The following is a 20,701-nucleotide window of genomic DNA, read 5'->3' as shown; positions in this document are numbered from 1 at the left end:
CAGACACTACAGTGTAAAGCTTATTTTGTTTGTTATAACTTGCAGTGCAATAAGGATGACTATGGGGTATTTTTTCATCTTTTGGATTGTCTGTGCTTTACAGGGTAAGGAAATATATCTATATATTTTTAAAATGCTGATCGATCTCATAAAGAAAATTTATGCTTTAAAAACCTTTCTACAGAATTAAATATTTTTTGTCATTTCTTTTCAAGATTTTACACACAATTTATAAGTGAACGAAATGTGAAGGGATTGCTTCTAATCATGCTAATTGCTAATTGTTTCTCATTATATATCCAGCCATACGCACCTTCTTTAGTAGCTACATGTATGTACTTGTAATAAACGTTTAAGGTCATCGAGACAGCGGATTTTCAGGCAAAATAATTAATACTAATACTTGTAATAAATTTGTCCCAAATCTTACCAATACTAAAATTAAAAGGATGAATTTCATGAAGATTTGATTCTTTAAAAAATTATATAATTACATTGCTAGTAAATAACAATGGGGCATAAATTAGCCATAGTGCATGGATAATATGATTAGCAAGGAACAGTATCTTAAGAACTCAGTTTCATATCTACACAAGGAAACACTTTAAGGCAATAAGTACAAACGTATTTAGAAAATCGGTGTCCACCGCATTATTTGAAAAAAAAATTTAAGAGCATGCGTGGATCAGGGGTTGAAGGGGGGGGGGGTTCAGAAGGGCGGCTGTAATTTAATTACAGTACTCAAAAGCTAATTGAGATATCGCCCGGTAATGAAAGTATAACATATATAAAGAATGTATGAATTTAAAACCTTAACCTTTGACCATTTGACTTAAAAAAAAATAGAGGTCTTCCTTAGACCATAAGGAGTTTGGTATAAAATTTCACTACTAGTATAAAAAAGATCATAGTGTAATGGGAAAAAAATTGTCAATTCATATAATATAAATTCTCAAAAATATTAGATTTCCCGCCAATCACACCCATAAATCGTTCTATGCCAACAGATTGTACCAGGCCCGTAGGAATTACATTCAGTTGTTGTGGGGGGGGGGGCACAACCATACATTTTCAATACTTTCAACTTCCAAACAAAAGCAAGAAAAAAGATCATCAGACGTTATTATTGAGGGGACACATGTATATAGTAGCTTTATTTTCTATAGTGTTCTATATATCGGCAAAGTTATTGGGGGACATATAGTATAAACATAATATATATAAAGTATATACGGGATAATAAAAATACAGATTTAAGAGATCCGTTATCAACAAGCGTTCTCTACTAGTGGTTGTAATTTATAGTTCTCCTTTTAAATTAAAATGACAGTTATTATGTTTAAGACAGAAGAAGCTGAACGAGAAATCAAAATTGATCTAGTTGTAACTCATCAAGGTATAGACAAAAATCAGCTCAATACCTGCAAGCATGTAAAAAAAAAAAGTACGCAAAACCAAATACATGCATGACAGAGACAGACAGACAGACAGACACAGGGAGATAGGAAGAGGAAACTTATTGTTCCTTCCGGTTTCATTGGTTGGGAACTGAAAGAAAAACTTAATATATTAGTGTCAAGATAAACAAGGAAGGGTGAAGTTTTTTGAAATCTCAAGCTCTACTTGTATGAAGTGAACACATCCACTCCCCGTTGTTCTTTTGCTAAATCATATAAGCTCTTCAGTGAGTAATTCGCATTAAACGCGTTAGATGATTAATTGCGGAAACGGAAAATTGAAGGCTAATGCGTTACAGTGTTCAAAATGAATGTAGCATCTAGAGAATTATATACTCTGGTTTTGTAATTTATACTTAATCTGTTTTGATGGTTTTTAATCTGATTGAAGGAGCAATACTACACATTACATTAAAGTGTTTTGTAATAGATAAAGATGCTTAAGAAATAGCACTTAATAAAACTTACCGATTACATCACAAGTCTCCATACAGGTTTCCTTTTCAACTTATCTATAACTGAAGAGAAAAAGAAGAACGACTTCAATGCGCGCCAAATTTTGGCCACAAATCCTAAATTTTGTAAAGGCAAACATATGTATTAAAAGTTGTAGAAATGTTTTATATGATATATCACAGGGGAATGTAGGTGTCAAACTTTCCGGCAACAATAAAACATAAAAATGCTAACGATGGAATAGCACTTGATTATAAACTTAGGTCGGTAGGGTGAATTCTGGAAATCCAAAAATTGCACCCGAACAATCCAAAGCCTAGGAGTTAACTGATTAACAATGATTCGTGTAACATATAAATAATAAAATATAACAAAGGCAATTCGCACAAATCTGAGCATGAGTGACAGAAGGCTTAGATGGAATAACTCATGACATGTTGAGTAAATTGATTAAATAATTAATTTCCAGATTCGGAGTTACATAGTAATTAGCATGCATAATTAAAGTTTTTCAAGTTGTTTAAAATAATTACAGTAAATTAAGAGTATATTTTAAAGTCAGCTAAAACATATGCTACTAAAATTGTTTTTATAAAAAATCACAACGTGATATTTCCCTCTCGCTTCGGAAAATGAGACGTCCTCGTCTCAGGAATATCCGGAACTGAAATGCACAGCACTGGGTTGTTGGTACCAGTAACTCTTGGTTGCTGTTGGTAGCGGAAGAAAAGGATGTCTTTTAGTAACACGCTCAGCTGAGTTGAATTTCCCATTTCCATTGTTCGTTGGTTTTTGATTGCTTTGCAGTGTTGATATTCGATTATGGAGGGCGGATGTCACTGTTTGGAGATTTTCACATTTCGTTATTAGTTCACTTATCTTTGTCTTTAAGGTCTTGTTTTCATTCTGTAACGCAGTTAGTTGGGTGGTATGGCCTGTTGATTTGAATAAATTGCAAATATCTTCTGAACTTAGGTCTTGGAATGGTAAAGATTTTACTAACTGCAACCTATCGTAATAATTCTTTATTCTTTTTTAATCCCTTCGCTGTTTGCTTACGGACTTAGTCTGCAGGCAAAGTATGCTCTTCCTTTGCCTCTCCGCAACAGCAACACTCATCTGACTAGATTTGGTAGCAGTCCGAGAAAAACACACACCTGCAGTAGAATCGCATGTTGTTGCTGACTTAATTGTTGTCAGACGATCCTACAGACGGGTTTCCCAGGTTTGTCTTCAAGTAGGCTCGTCCTGACCCCTTGGCTTGATCCTTTTTGATCGTTGAGTGATCGATGGACGCCAGTGGAAATGATTTCCTTTGGGAGGAACGGTAAGGTGTTGTTGCAGAAGAAAAACATACTTGCGCATAATGACCAAGTTTTCCGCACACGAAACACTCGGAACGTGTAGCTGGACACGTGAAAAGGTGGCCGTGGAAGTAGGATTTCCCGCACCTATAGCACCGTGGAAAGGATCCTGGTGTCGAGAAAATTCGTGCTGGTCCTGGTGTGATCCAAGGACGCGAAAGACAATGGCGCTGGTTAGATGTTGGGGAGGAGCGGTAAACTCCTTTTCTCCAGGTTGGCATGGTGTTGTTGAAGATAGGTCGTCTCGGGGGAACTCGCTTAGTTGATGGTACTCAGGATCAAACTGCTACAAAATATAAGCAGCAGTCCCGGGTGTTATACCCTTAGGATTTCTCCACCAAATTATCACCGGGGAATGTAGGTGTCAAACTTTCCGGCAACAATAAAACATAAAAATGCTAACGATGGAATAGCACTTAATTATAAACTTGGGTCGGTAGGGTGAATTCTGGAAATCCAAAAACTGCACCCGAACAATCCAAAGCCTAGGAGTAAACTGATTAACAATGATTCGTGTAACATATAAATAATAATAACAAAGGCAATTAGCATAAATCTGAGCATGAGTGACAGATGGCTTAGATGGAATAACTCATGACATGTTGAGTAAATTGATTAAATAATTAATTTCCAGATTCGGAGTTACATAGTAATTAGCATAATTAAAGTTTTTCAAGTTGTTTAAAATAATTACAGTAAATTAAGAGTATATTTTAAAGTCAGCTAAAACATATGCTACTAAAATTGTTTCTATAAAAAATCACAACGTGATAGATATATGAACACATTATCAGAAGAATTTGTCTTCAAATTCTATAAATATAACATGTTGGAAACCACCCAAACTGTACAGTTAAATCTAATAATTGTTTTCAGATCATAATGGTTCTGCAAACTTGAAGTTGTAATAGAGCCGGAGAATTGTATTGTTGTTTGAATTTTATTTAAATACTATGAGGTTTTATATGTCTCTGCTGACACATGCTAGAATTTTATTAATCTATGTAATACATATAAAATCCTCATGCTTTTTCTATAAACAATATATTTTGGAGTTGTCATGTTGTAAATTTTGAATTTATCGGGTGGCAATAAATACAAAATTTACAACATGATAAGTTAACAACTAAATTTTGTATTTAGTCCCACCCGGTAAATTCAAAATATACAACATTACAAAACGATTACTTTATAGGCATAACCTGCCCGGACGTCTGACCAAATATCAAGTTCCTTTGTAAAAACTATAGTGTAATTGCTAGCACCGTCGCAAACCACGGCCAAAATGTCCTCACCCATTCTGGAGAGAGCTCTATGCGGACTCCGGACCGAGGCTTGAGACGATGAATTACTAGTAACCAAAAAATAAATAAATATGAAAGGAAACAAACAAAACAAAAATCGAACAAAAATGAATGTATTGTATATAATCTAGTAAATCTGTATTTGAAGCAAGTCAAATTCTGAAGTACTGTATAGTATCTTGAATAACTTATAATTACAGGTGTCCACGCTTTTAACTGTTCTTCGGGATTTCAAGCAACTATTCTGGGAACGTGCGCAGATGTAAACGAATGTCAAGGTAGGGAACATTTATATATACTAGTCCACAACTCAACACCGCCACCACGCGGACCACCACCCCTGATTTTCTCAGAAGACAGTCGGGTGTAACTAGTGCATATATGCTAGGTATATTCTAGCTAATAAGCAAAATATGAGCAACGTACAACCTATCTTTCAGTTTGAGAAGCATTTTATTTAAGCATTGCTGACGCATGCACACCAATAATTAAATATCTATGCACAAATCTTTATTCATTTCATTTTGGAATCCACTTACTTCAGGTTCAGCCCCGTGTACGAAAGGCACATGTGAGAACACAAATGGAAATTACTTTTGTGATGACAGTCAGTCGGTAGATAAAAACAAAAGGGTTACCTGTGGCTCAGGTACGTATTTCCATCACTCAGTTTTATTACTAGTACATGTATTATCCCCTCAGGCTCGTGACGATTTAAGATGGGGGAGAGGGGGGATAGTAAGGTGCTTGTTTGAGTGCGTGGGTGCGATAGTTTATTCTACTGTGCATATTTGGAAGTGGCATAATTTGCATAGGGAACAATATCGAACTCATTTTTGAGAGAATTAATGATATGCTTGTTTTATCAAGTTCATTAATTATTTTTTTTCAATACTGTAAACCAACTTTTATTCGCGATGACTTTATTTCGCGATTTACCATAGATAAACCAGTTCGCAACGATTAATTTTCGCGATCAAGCCTATTTTGGATCTGTTGTTGATATAGGCACATACACTTTAAGGGCCGGTATGTGGTGACAAATATTTGCGAACTTCGCGAAAATTTCTCGCAGGCGAATAAAAAGTTGGTTTACAGTATGTTCTTCGTTGTAATGAATTATAAGCGAGAAATCTGAACCTTTTACAAGAGTACAACTCTCTTTTTTGCTAAATTAGAAGAAGAAAGCGATTTTAATATGCCTCACATGTCTTCAAAATATTAAATAAATGTAACTTTTATGACATACAACTTTGGAAAAAAAAATTAAGGAGTGTCGTATTGTAAATTTTAAATTAACAGGGTGTCAGTAAATAAAAAATTGTAAATTGAAACTGCCACCCGGTAAATTCAAAATTTACAATATGACAGGTGTTAAGATGTAACTTAAGGGTCAGACGACAAGTTCCTCAAAAATATATAATTTCCCCCAAGAATTTGTCTGTGAAATCTAGGTATTTAAACAAGTTTCCTCACAAAAAATTAGGGTACCTTACCAGTCATTTGGACAAGATACCACAGGGTGATATTTCTTATATAATCTATATGGGTAATCATCTGAATGGCCTATATCAGAATGTTTGATGTACTTATGTTTAAAACATTTAAAAAACATGTAGAAATCACAAGAGAATGACAAATATGCATATTTTTATGTAATATCAAGAAATGCAAAAGATAAATTTGAGGATCATGTTGTCTGACCTTAATTATGGGATATATTTTTTTCACTTTGCGTTGTTATTTGCAAAATGAAAATGTATTAATTATGATTATGCGGGTGTATATACAAAGAAAAAATACTTTTCTTCCCATCAACTCTTGCATATTTTTTATGATCAAAAATTAATTTAGTTTAATCGTATGGAATCACATTTGGATTTTTTTTCAGTTACATGCGATAATTTCGCACGTTGTGACGCCAACACAACGACCTGTGTCTGTCAGCCTGGTTATTCGGGACAGACCTGCAGCTTTAAGTTACCCTGTGATAAAATGTGTAGAAACAACGGTACATGTGATTTTCTGGGGACGCAGGAAGTCTGTATTTGTACGAATGGCTATACCGGAAGCGAGTGCCAGTATAGCCTGGACCTGTGCTCTCAGTCGTGAGTATTCCTATCTTCCTCTACAAGTGTGTGGTGTATATCACTCTCTGGTATTTACTACTTGTCAATACTTTACTCTCTAGGCATGTGAACTATGCTACAGAAGCAGAGTAGGACCAAAACAGTAGCTACCCCCTTTTCATAAAATTTTGAAAGTGGCGTTACAAATAACATTGTAATAAAATGTAATTAGTAAAAAAAAAAAAAAAAAAAGAGAGAGACATTTCTTAATTTAATTGTTATGACAAATTATTTGTTTATTACTTTTTTTTTAAATAATTCGATAATCCATTCAAATATAAAGGTTAAATCCGCTATATATTATTATATTATGATTAGAGGGAACATACAAGTATTAAGAATTCATGATTTTCTGTCCATCTACTCTTTACATCCAAATGTGTTACTAAATCGTGTACGGGAAATAACTCTCAAATAGACTGTCAAGATCACAGAGCAATAAGCTTTGTTGTTCGTCACTTTGGAATCGATAATTAAGAATTCAAATATTATATGTACATTGTTGATGACAAAAATATATAACTACCAATGACCCCAACTCTATAGTCAAAAGTTAAACATGTACAGTGTTTGTCAGGAGTCTACGTTTACACTGCTGGTAAAGTGCGAATCGAGAAAATCTTGGTTTCGGACACTAGCTACTATTGGTTTACATAAATGAGGCAACACAGATCAATTTAACGTGCCGGCATGACAGTTCATTTGATTAAGAGGTAATTATTAATGTATGAAATGTTTTTTTACTGTATTATTGCTTGTTCCATGAATGCATACGAGAAAAACACCAGTAACTGCTTTAGTAACACATTATAAATGTGTGTTACTTGACTTTTCCACATAAGAAGTTTTACTTGTTTTACACAAATTATATTGCATTAATTACGTTAAAACTTATTTTTGTAAGTGATATTCCAATCGTAAATGATTTTTTTCTTTCTGTAATGTTTCACAAGACTCACATTTTGATACAATACTTAGTTTCCCAATAACGATGCGAATATTATTGCTGTATATGCGACTTTCGGCACCTGTAAATGCTACTTCTGGCTTGTGTTTTTTCCCAACTGGTGCGACGTTTTACTGCTGTATATATATACACTACAAGGGTTATAGTACATACGATATAATTGTCTTACAGATGACAGAATTTGGTTGTTTTCGCTGTCAATTCACAGGATCATCGTTTGAAAACACAGTGCATCACACTATCCATCATCATACAAAAGAGCAATTAATTATCAAGAAAAGAACTCTTCCAAACAGAACATTCCAAAATATAAATTTTAAAGTAACACCCGAAACAGAATTCAAAGCTGGTAGAAGTATCATTCCAAATGAAAAGAAAAGAAATATTAAAGTGGTCAACATAGAAGATTCTTTGGACCTCCCTCCAATAAAAAAACAAAAGGTTTTAGAAACTGAGAATGGAGGAAAGAATGAAAAGAATGAAAATCATGAGATACAAGATAAAGCAGACAGCGGAAAAGAAGATGAAGCAAATGTTTTCATAGATTGTGGACAATTAACTGACAAAGCAAAGCATTTTATCAAAGATGTGTCTAGTTATCTACCCCAAGTGGCTGAATACATAGTTGAAAATGAAGAGGTAGAGGAATGGACAAATCTTATCAGAATTATGGCAAACAAAAGCCTTCCTCTAAACAACATTTCCTATAAACTGTTCATGAACGTCGTTACTTGGTTTGCAACACACAATTCCTGTGGAATGCGATACGATTCCAATGTGAAACGCTTCTGGAGAACAGGAAAGCAATTGTTCAAAGACAAATTTTTGAGATTTATGTCAGGACTAAAGCACAAAGGTCAAACGTTTGAAGACGGTGTTCAGCTAGGCCAGTTTGAAACAAAGGATTCAAAGATTAACTTTATTGTTCCAAGCAAACAAGTTCTAGAAACAGAGAACGACACAATTAAAGAAAGTTGTCAATCACCTGGCATTATGATTCCAGTTATAGAACAAATTGCATCGAAGTGCGAGTCTAAATCAACTGCTTTTAAACTGAGTATGGATTTAAAAAAGTTAAATCCTGGAGGCAAATTTGGGGATGTGAACTGCTTAGGATTTGAGAAAAAGCCCACATTCATTGAAAGAAATGAAAGATTACATGATGAACTAGATGTACTTACCAATGCAAGATCTCTACACGAAAAGCTAGACATTGATAAAGACAACCAAACTAAAAAACAATTCACCACAATGCTTCCTCAAATAGTGAAAATACTAAGCAGAAGACAAAGAGATCTCCGAGAGCTGAAGACTAAAAGAGAATACACAATAGAAAAGCTAAAATCTGAAGCTGGATCAAAATGGAAGGAGTCCAAAGTGGCGTATGTTCTAAGTAAAATTCAGATTTCACTTTGTGACATAAGAATAGTTATGTCAGATATAACCAAGACAACAAGCGATATATTGCGTATCGGCTCAGTTATGAATGGAATTCCATATCCAATATCAAACAAGGTAGATTTGGATTATCAGCCTAATTACAAGTGCTTAGTTGCCATGGATAAAGAATTCGCACATCGTTACAACATTCCACTGCATATTTCATGCAATTATGTCAAACAGCGATCCCCTGAGTGGTTTGATATCCGCAGCAAAGCTTCTATAACTGGAAGCACAGCATATGCAGCAATAGGTCTTGAATCATTGAAACGGGAACAAGAACATTTTGATGAGAAATTCCGCAACAAAGAAAAGGATCCCATAAACGAGGAAACAAGGAAGAGAATGGCGCACGGAGAACAGAATGAAGTCAATGGAATGGCAACTTTGATAGCTTCAGTTCTTCCAACCTTTTACCCAGATTTGCATTTCCAAGAAGAAGGCGCTCACATTATTGAAAGAAATGGTAAACCATTTTGTGTAGTCAGCCCTGATGGCAGTCTTCGACGAAATGACAAAGTAGAGAAAGCTATCGAAATCAAATGTCCTTATTCATCTGCAGCTGGGCCTTACTACAGAATTCCTACCAGATATGTATTGCAATTGATGTTGGAAATGCAGGCTATGAAAGTGAATTCAGCATTGCTGGTTTGTTGGCTACCAAACGTAACAACTGTTATAGAGGCAACTTTCTCAGAAAACCTTTGGCAGAAGATGTGGGATATTATAGTGGATATTTATGGAGTTGCTTGTCCTAAAAGACCAACTAAGCTTCATCCAAAGTTAAAAGAGCTGAAGTCGGATATTGCTGAATACATTGAAACGAAAAGCAATTTCATTTGTGAAGTAGGATCATTAACAGCAAATCCTTGTTCACACAATTCTGTTCATATTAATAACGTGAACGATCTTTACTTATCTCACGGAAGAAACGAAGATAACGATGTTTGTGAGAGCAACATGGAAATAGTATGGACAGAGGAAATAGAAACAAGCTTTCGGAAGTACCAAAATTGTGTGTTGGCTTCGAATTCACTGACAAGAGATATTGCAAAACAAGTGCTGGTAATCATGCTGTCTGACTTTGACCGTTATTACAAACCAGAGATTCCACACTCATGTCCAGTAGCATATTGTCTCACTGGCTACAGTTTTACTTGTCAGCAAGCTTCAGATATACTCGCAGAAGTAAGGAAATGTTGTAAAGAAAGGGGTATCAACATTGTGGCACAATGTTTTGATGGTGCGTTTGCTCGATTAGCATTGCGTGGAGAGAGAAATGAACCTCTTACCTTATTACAGCTTTCAAAAGATGTCTGGACAGAAGCGTGCTCTATGCCTAAACACCAAATTGTGAAAAACATTTTTGATTCACTTAAGATAGATAGTATTGAAAGTTTTGAAGATTTGAAGAGTAGATTCGATGTTCAGTGTAAAGAAGTGCGCACAAAAAATGGCATAGTTCATCAATTCTGTATTGGCTACCTTGAGGAGAAGAAAAATACTCCCAGAACTCCATTAAACTGGAGGGAACTTCTAAATTCAGATAAAGAGACATTAACAATTCATCGTAAAGAAAACGGACAAATTGCTGAAGACATCGAAACAGGGATTTTACAAACAGCAGACGATGACATTGGAACTGGAAAGGGAATTCAACAAATAACTGAAGAAGTACTAGTAATAGGGGAAAATGAAAACACGGACATCGAAATTGAAGTTAACAACGATCTTGTTGACGATTTCAGTAAGTTCTATCTTCCAGCACAGAATGACAAAGAAACCTTAAAGGATTTTGATGATTATGAGAAGAATGCAATGTGGATTAGTTTTTGTGAAAATGGAAAACGGAGACATTGTTCAAAAGAAGAATTCCTCGACATAATATCCACAGCCGCTTCATTGAACAAACTGACTAAGCAAGAAATAATTTCATTTTGCAGACCAATTAACAAGAAGCTAAAGAAGAATGGCATACAGTCGCTGTCAAGTATGAGGAAATGTGAAATTGTGAACAAATTTGTGGAAAAGTTTGGTGATGGATCCACTGTTGATATTGGAAGGAAGATATTTCAACCGCAGTCGTTACGCTCTATAGTTAAAAGTTTTATTCAGAAAAAAATCCCCAAACACTTTTTGAATGCAGTACAAGCGGCTTGTATTTATCCTCGTGAATTACAGAAGTGGCGTGATGAAGCAACATTTCAGGATGGTTGCACGATCAGTGGTTCACAGAAACCACGTTTCTGGTATTGCCAGCCAAAATATATACCTTCTGAATCACAACACTTGCTTGAGTTCCTAGATCCTGAACATCTTTTGACAAACATGAGAACAAAGATATGCAGCACAGGCATGCCAAAAGCAAAAATTTCAAGAAAAGCATGGGTAGAAACTGCAAAAAATGGAAAATCGAATGGGTCAAACTTAAATCTTGCACTAGTACAAGACTTAGTTGATAAACAAAATGTTGGATTTGCCATCAAAACGTTCAGCTTAGAGGTTGAAAATGCCATGCGGGAAATCGGATTTGAAAACGAGGCAAACTTTTGTTCTTTGATGAGGAATTGGTACAGGGCACAAGACGAACGGGGCCTTACAAGTCTTGTCCGACATGAATACGAACAAAATTTACGAACATGGTTACTGAACAATGTGAGATTTGATGTTTTCCCACCACCTGGAAAACATGTTAAAGATGTACCAGTAGTACTATTTGAAGGTCTTTTAGTGCATATTGACCGTCGTTCACAGCTTTATGCTTTTACTGCAGGATCCTACAATGCTAGAAGTCTTGGAACTCTTGACAACGAGAATTTGTTTGGTGCTTTCCAGGACTGGGATGCAAAAGGAAGTGGGGTTTTAAGGGCTGATGAAGTGAAGCATGCGCTATATACTGCTTGCGATTTATACGCTACAAGACTAAATTCTGATAGGTGAGTGTGTGAAATTATGAGACGTCTTACATGTGTTCTGTAAGGACTTGACTTGAAAGCCGCACTTCTTTAGATAATTAAGTGCAATAAGATTTTGTTTTTTTAGGGGATTTTATATGCACACTTCCTCATCAAGAGTGTATCCAGTCCGTTCCTTGGAAAAATGTGAAAACCTCATCAACACGACTGTTAAAATCCCAACAATAGACCACCTTCGGGGGCTGAAGATAATTGAGATGAAGTAATTATAATTTTTTTCTTTACACTAGCTTCATTTTGTATTTCATATTTAAAGAAAAAGTTAAATGCCAAGATTAACCGAAAATTACTGAGTACTTTATGTTTTAGTGACCATAGGTTTGATTTACAAGATGAGAAAAAAAGGAATCCTAAGAGAAAGAAAGGGACAATAAGCTCTTTGGATGAACCTGCAAGAGGAACAAGGGGGGTTAGAGCTGAAAGATACAGAATTGACGAGACAAAAATATTTCCACATACGAGGGCAGGAATTGAACTTCCTGATATAATATAAATTGTTTAAATAAAAATAATAATAACCATGTTTAATTTCACTTTTTATTAATGGAGAAAATTTCGTAAATAACAACAATAGAAATGTGCTTAATCACGAGTGTTTCTTTATATGCCTGTAGTAGCTTGCTGCCCATTTGTAGTATTTCCCACAAACCTCGCATACATGTGTGCGTTCGCTATGTTTTCCCTGCATGTGGTTTCTAAGCGTTGGCTGGCTCCCAAAAGACATGTTGCAAATGTGGCATTGGTGGCCTTCATTCGTCCCACAGGTTTTAATGTGGTCATTGTACGATGATCTATAAATGAAGGCCTTTTTGCATTTTGGACACTTGTGGGGCCTATAATTTCTGTGATTGTTCATATGACAGTCGAAGTGATTTTTATTATAAAACGTTTTTTCACATATGTCACATCTGAATTTATAATTTCCTAAAACTCGCATATTGTGTTGATTTAAACCTTGTCTAGAGTGAAATCTTTTTGAACAATGACTACATACTAGCCCTTCTTCATGTTTTATCCTCTTGTGTTCGCTCAAAGCACTATTAGTTTGATACTTGTTGCTGCAAATATTGCAAGCAAATATATTACCATTGTGGGTTCTCTTATGTCTCAATAAGCTCGATCGCCATTTTGACGAAAAACTACAGCTAATACATTTATAGATTTTCACTGGTGCATTTTGTTGTTGTATGAGTTCTTCATTTGACTGCAATGTTCCGTCTATCTCCATCTAAAAGTAAAATTAAGAATACTATTTATTAATAACACTGAAGAGAGAGAGAGAGAGAGAGAGAGAGAGAGAGAGAGAGAGAGAGAGAGAAAAGACTGATTAAAAATTACTATATACAACAAAATCTATGTTCATATATCATGGAAGTGTTCAAAATTTCGTATTTTTCACATTTTAGCTACATAAACCAAGAGTCTCACATACGTAAACCAATTGTCGCATTTACACAAGTAAATAGTCGCCTGTGTTTAAGTGTTACAGAAACCAATTGTAGCGTCTTCAAAATAATTTTGCTAGTTATCAGCAAATTTGTAAAATATTTTATTAAAAAAACATTGTTTAATGTTAAATAACGTATGATTAATAAAAATAAATCTACTAACCTGTCCAATTTATCTTCTTGTCCTCTATTTCGTAATAGAACACGAATACGTGAAAAACACGATGTAAATAGCTATTTTTATACAATGTTTCGATATGGGGCGCCTTTTGGGTACAAAACGAATTCAATCCATCAGATATTTAATCATGTTGCTTTGTGAAAGTTGATTTTTATTTTGAAATTTCAAAAAAAATACCATAAACCAGATATTTCACAGGTGCCAATAGTAGCTAGTGTCCGAAACCAAGATTTTCTCGATTCGCACTTTACCAGCAGTGGTTTATGAAGGATGGGAGTTTGTTTTAGTATCTACATGAAGTTTATGATTGAATTCTATCGTGGATATCTATAAATAGCTTTAGCAGTGCTCGATTGTATTTCTCGGTTTTTATACATTTCAGTACGTCTGTGTGCTTAAATAACGGAAGTTGTGTCTATGGACAATTCAATAAATTCCCAACGTGTGAATGTCAAGGAGGATACGTTGGACTTTACTGTGAAGCGATGACCAACTGTAGTGCTCTGTGTTACAATGGCGGCTCATTCCCAGAATGCAATGGAACATGTCCTTGCAATAGCAGTTACTATGGTAATATATGTTTAATTATTTTTTTTTTTTTGCATTATTTCCATTTTAAAAGGGTCGATCAGATTGGTCATAGAATACTAATCTTGTTCATCATTTTTTATGAACAGTTAATTGCTTATACCGAAAATAGACAATATATATATTTTTAGACTTTACCGTTTAATTAACTGAAAGTAAAGAAAAATAAAAGATATAATTCAATATCGTGGTACATGATTAATGAAAAGCTAAGGTGTCTCTTATCTCTAAATACTGAAATGAAAACCGTTGACTTCATCTCTGTACCGTTTTGTAACTTTTGAATATACCGGATGGGAGTAAATTACAAAATCTAATTTTCATTTTGATAACTAACTAAAGTGTATGTATTATACCACCTGGTAATTTCAAATTTTACAACATGCCATAAGGATGTATTTACCTAAATTCATTTTCATTCACAAGAACAGAAATCGATTCTTTAATCAAGTTTATAAAAAAAAAAAAATCATAACTTTAGACTAAAACTCAACTTAAAACTCACCCGGTCCTATCATGCCCATAGGTCTTCGCTATATTTAGAACGAAATGTTCTTTTGTAGGAGATAGTTGCCAGTATAAAGTTGACTGCGGTTGTGAAAATGGTGGAGTGTCTGTGCCGGATGCTGGCGCTACCTGTAGGTGCGTGTGTCCCGTGGGGACGAGTGGCCCTACCTGTGCCATCAACACAACTAACGAATGTAGCTCATCCCCGTGTCAAAACGGGGGAACCTGCATGGATAAAACAGGTATACTTGGAAAGTTGTTTTTTTTTTAAATGAGTTTCTTAATTTTTTTAAGGTGTATGGCATTAACGATTTGTAAACTTTTTGAAATTTCAGGAATTTTGTATACTTTATGCTTGATATAATAGAGGGTTCTTAGCTCACCTGAGCTGAAAGCTCGAGTGAGCTGTTTTGATCACCCGTTGTCCGTACGGATGTTATTATAAGAATTATTTTTCTCTTTTATTTTTTTTTAATATTAACTACGTCTATCTTCTACTATAGGTTACTACACATGCCAATGCCCCAGTGAATATACTGGCTACAATTGTCAAGTTAGATGTGAGGCAAGTATCCTTTACAATTTAAAAAAAATCTTGCTAATAACCTGTCTTGCCTTTCAATATATCACTCACTTTGCATTAATTTACTTATTTCACTATTTTACAGCGTGATCGAAACTGTATATGGAAGGATTGTATGCAGTGTAAGAATAAGTTTGCTAACCGCGTGTGTGATAGTGAATGTAACAACGAACTGTGTCTGTATGATGGCTTTGACTGCCATAACACAACCTTTGAAATTTGTAGCGGCACATACGACAATGGAACAGACATTAGGGACCTGGCTTTTCTGTGTTCTGGTTATTTTGATGACAACATGTGTGTAGATTTATCTAATGCAACGTCACTGAGATACTGCAGTAACGAGAGCTGTGGCAGTGACGGACTGGACTGTTTGAGTAACAAAAGAGACTCTTCGAACATCCTCGGCGTGGTTGTGTTTGATTTTGTTTTATTGAGGGGTAGTATTGGTAACAACGTGACAATGTTAAATGAATCTACCCCCACACTGTTCAGTAAATACTTGCCCTTAGATCTCACCGTCTTTCCGGAATTCCCTGGATTTTTTGTTCGTCGATTGACCACAGACAGATTTAATCCTGGCACGGGAGCTCTAATGATCAACCCTTATCCCGACTTTGCAACTTCGTAAGAATATTAAAGTAACTCTGTTCATGTATTAGCTGCAGAACTGTAGCTCTCTGCTTGAGAACATTCGGACAGATAAAGCAGAGAGCGCTAATCTCTGCTTTATCTGTGCGAATTTTCTCAAGCAGAGAGCTACAGTTCTGCAGCTATTCATGTGTATAAGCAAGCTTTGAATTTCATTATTAAACAGTTTTAAAATCTTTAAAATAAAAAATAAACGAATGAAAAAATATATACGATTATAATGTACTATATTAAACTAAAAGATATCGTTTCCTTGCACATTAAAAAATAATATTCAGTAAATTTTGGGATCCTTTTGCTTTATGTTTTCACTTTAAATTTCTTCGAATACTGGTAATAATATTATTCCTGTTTTGTATCCATTATAATTCCTGCTAACAATCTATACGTGTATTTAGCGGGATAACATTAATAATGTCGGGGGTATCCAGGAATAACGTTACTTTCGGCTCTAGTTGCTAATGAAGATGCACAATGTAAATCACAGGTGCTTGAGTTTATAGACCCCTGGGCTTTTTCTTTTTTCTCATAAATAATCTTTCATTGACATATTTGTGATAAGATGTATACCAACAAATCGAAAAATTACCTAAAACAAACGTTCTATAAAATCTAACCTATACTCTATTTATATATACAGAGGGGTAGAAATTTTTATAAAATGTTAGTTTAAGCAAATTTTCTGAGTTGATAGGATAGATCATATCACAAATGTGTCATCCATATATAATTTATGTGATAAAAGTGTAACAGGCCCGGGGGTCTATATTGGGGAGGGGGGGTCCTGTCTACAGGCACCTGTGATGTAAATCCGTGTTTTGTTTACATCTCTAGAACTCTTCTATTCAAGTCAATACGTAATAAGGATGGATTCGAAATATTGAGCCCCTTTAAAATAAATTGTATACAAACTTAAAGAACCACAGTCACAGCTTCTAAAATCTAATGTTGTTTTGTGTCATGATATAGAAATATTTTTGAAAAATAAACAGAAAAAAATGATATCCTAAACTTACAACCAATTAGTAATTGCTATTCAAGGAAATGCCAAAAATGGCATATTCAAAGCATTAAGTAAGAGTCATTTAAACATTGTTGAGGAATAAGGGTTTTATAATAATACAATACTTTTTAGGTTGAAATACCGAGTTTTCTACAACGTAGTCAATAAGCCTGGCTGTGGAGGCGTGTCCTCGTTACCCTGTTGGTCTAACATTACCAGCGTGACGAGGTATCTCGCACTGACCGCTCAAGACATATTTTCCACGTACATCGATAGCATCACAGAGATCTTCCGTAAGTATAAACACAGTACGAGATACTGAATTACTTTTTACCAGACAAAAGTTTAAAATATTAACGTTTTCCAAGTCCAAAACCTCAGCAATCAACTTAATCATGAATGAAGCATATCCGTATGAAGCAATTCCAGTGTTACTTGGATAAGATTCGCCTAAACCTTCATTGTGGTTAGGCAGAATATGCACCTCGTTGGAATAAACAAACACCGTTCTCGTTTTTTTTACAGCATGCATGGAAGGATATTACGGAAGCCGATGCGCCATGATGTGTAGCTCTAACTGCCAGTCATCGGGCTCTGGTCGATCTTGTGAAATGGATACAGGAAAGTGTATATCGGGTTGTAGCAGCAATTCATATACGGGAGATAACTGCGATATCAGGTGTAGCAGCAATTGCATCCAGTCATGCTCACACATCAATGGAACTTGCGATTTGACATCTAATAATACGAGATGTCTTGCAGGCTACCAGGGTTTACATTGTAACGAGAGTAAGTTTCTGACCAATTTAATCAGCTTCACTCAATTTTGACAATACCGGTATCTTTTTTAATTATTGTTGACTTGAGTAGGGAGTTTATATGCAAAAATGCACTTTGGAAAATTGTAACAACACTTTGGTTCATAAATATCCCTTTTTAATATCTTTTCAGCATGCAACAATGACAATTATGGCATTGACTGTAAATTCAACTGCTCTTCCAACTGTGAAACTGGAACATGCAACACAATGACTGGGCACTGCACGTGCAAAAGTGGCTACACAAAAACAGACCCTTTGTGCAGAACTGGTAGATTCTTTTGCATATTTTGGTATTTTCAAGTCCATGTATAATTTTTGCTATGCAATTTTTTACTAATAGACCAAGTGGCGGAATAAATATATAATGTTTTTTTTTATTACAGATTGTACCTCAGGTACTTATGGTAATAATTGCACGGGCACCTGTAACACCTGTGGGATGGGTGTGCCATGTAACAAGGTGGATGGATCATGCTCCTCGTGTCCAGCCGGCAAAACTGGATCCATGTGTAATCAAGGTATTGGGATAGAACTTTATATTGGATAATCATTAGAAAAGCCCCTTTATTGAATGCATGTTTATAATGTTCCCTTCTTTAATATATTTTCAGATTGTGCTGACAACTACTATGGTGCTGGTTGTATGCAAAAATGTAGCTCCAATTGTGCTGTGGTATGTGACAAAACCAACGGGTCATGTTCTTCTTGCAAATCTGGATATGAGGGAATGTATTGTACAACCAAGCTAAAATCAAATGGTAAATATGTATTTTATCAAAGCTCTTGGCAATTGGTTTAAATATTATTGGCACCAAGGATCCAGTACTTTTATTATTCTTCAGAATTATACACCCAATCTGATTGGTTTAGAGCATGTCACATGATGTTTGACAATTCATGATGTCTCCTCACGCACATAGTGACAACTGTTGCCCTTTGAATGAAATTACAGTGGTTGAAGCCAAAATAACTCTTATTTCTAATCATTATACATGTACATATTGCTAAATATGCAGGATCGTACACAAAAAATTCAAACGATGACATCAAAGTTGTCTGTTGACATATTTTGAAACTATGGAATCGGAGCAGAGTAGAAAACAAGAGATTTGATCACTATTTTCTACTCTATTTGATAATTTAGATTCTTCAGGATAATAAAACTATTATGGACTTTTAAGAAAGGAGACATTAATTACCAATTATCAGGTCTGAGTAGGGTTTTGCACCCTTGGGTGACAACCCTACTTAGACCTAATAATTGGTAATGTCTCCCTTCTAAACAGTCCATAATTGTATAATGTCCTCTTGTATTTGGTAGATGCTACACTTGCCAACCCATCCAGTGATATGCAGTCGACTATCATCGCTGTTGTTATAATCATTGTTTGTCTGCTGGTCATTGCCTTTGTCATCGGATTCATCCTGTGGTATGTTAATTCCCTTCCCTAAGGAACTCTGGTTTGTTTCTGTTTGTTTTGTCCCCTGGACCCCATATAATAATTGTTCTTTAATTTTTGTAGGAGAAGAAACCAGGGTGCAGATTATGAATTGAACGAAGTAGAGCCAATAAGTTCCAAAAAGACTAATGCTGATGGTAATGGTCATGCCATTGAAATGCAAGACATTGAAATTCAAGACAATTTAGGTAAATTTCAAAATTCAAGAAAAAAAATGTTTTTTTCAAGAGACCTCAATAATGAATCACTATTAAATAATTTGAGGAACAAAATGCATATGTAAGACTTTTAAATCTTTATCAAAATATATATTAATTAAAGGTACCACAAATGCAACGGTGGAAAATGAGAAAATGAATGGAGGAGAGGCAGTTCCATTATTGGAGCAGAGCACGGCAGTGTACAGTGGTGAATCTACAGATGTGGAGGCAAAACCGTCAGCAGATCAAGAAAACACAGCTGGTGATACGTCAACAGAGGAACCTCATCCAGAAAACACAAACATAGAAGACGAGAACAAGACAGAAGACAACAGTGATGAAACAGGGACAAACATGGCAACTACAAATGGAAGTGTCCCTGAAAGTGACTTCAAATACATTGACGGAGTAGAAAGTAAAAATAATTCTTTAGATGATGTACGGGAAACGAAGGAAGAGGATATAAATATTGGAGGAGAAAACAATTCCGAATTAAAAATGGACACAGGAGATAAAGCAGATGAATAGAAAATATGTGTCTGTGCCTTTATTGCCTATATGATCATCAACTTTTTCAGCTCAAAGTACATGTATTTCATATGCATACTGGTCAATTTTCAAAATAAGTATCGTATAAGTAGAATTTTTAGCGAGGATTTAATTTTGGCATTATTAGCGAGGGTGCTGAGATCGCTAAAATTGAATATCGCTAAAAATTAATTGCGTTTTATTTGTAATAGCTTTTTGTTTCAATTTTAAATTGCTAAAATAACATCTCAAAAATAAATAACATTTTGGACAAATCGCAAAATTTGAACCACTTATACCCATTAATGAATGATATCACATTTTGCAGTTGAACTTCCCTTAATTTTTTTTTTTATTTTTTATCAGATGTGACCCCCCCCCCCCCCTGTAAAAATAACTTTAATTTATATAGTTTTATATTTGTATCAACAATATATAAATATTGCATGTAGTTGAGTGTAACATTAACTATACTTTAATTCATACAGTTTTATATTTGTGTTTTATACAAATACATATTACAGGAAAGCAACAAAGCAATGTGACTGTTGCTAGGCAGGAGGGCGTATTATTCATTGTTTTTTAAATATACATAATTTACATGAAAGTATAATATTGTGAAATATCATTGTAAATATA

General features: G+C 34.9%; 1 protein-coding gene across 1 annotated transcript; it reads left to right on the top strand.

Moving 5' to 3' along the window:
• LOC134254169 (multiple epidermal growth factor-like domains protein 10) lies at window positions 1-20,239 on the top strand. The gene is made up of 16 exons (XM_062736711.1): window positions 1-104; window positions 4,782-4,859; window positions 5,126-5,230; window positions 6,473-6,689; window positions 14,104-14,291; window positions 14,873-15,058; window positions 15,320-15,381; window positions 15,485-16,026; window positions 17,186-17,346; window positions 17,579-17,842; window positions 18,005-18,142; window positions 18,258-18,392; window positions 18,486-18,632; window positions 19,196-19,304; window positions 19,398-19,522; window positions 19,656-20,239. The coding sequence occupies exons 1-16, from the start codon at window positions 56-58 to the stop codon at window positions 20,060-20,062; spliced, it is 2,913 nt and encodes a 970-aa protein (XP_062592695.1). The 5' UTR covers window positions 1-55; the 3' UTR covers window positions 20,063-20,239.
• Window positions 20,240-20,701: the final 462 nt, after the last annotated feature.

Source organism: Saccostrea cucullata, unplaced genomic scaffold, assembly GCF_032062105.1.
Source record: "Saccostrea cucullata isolate Sc308-1 unplaced genomic scaffold, CSIRO_AGI_Scuc_v1 ctg239, whole genome shotgun sequence".
NCBI lineage: Eukaryota > Metazoa > Mollusca > Bivalvia > Ostreida > Ostreidae > Saccostrea > Saccostrea cuccullata.
This window is presented reverse-complemented; position numbering and strand designations above follow the sequence as displayed.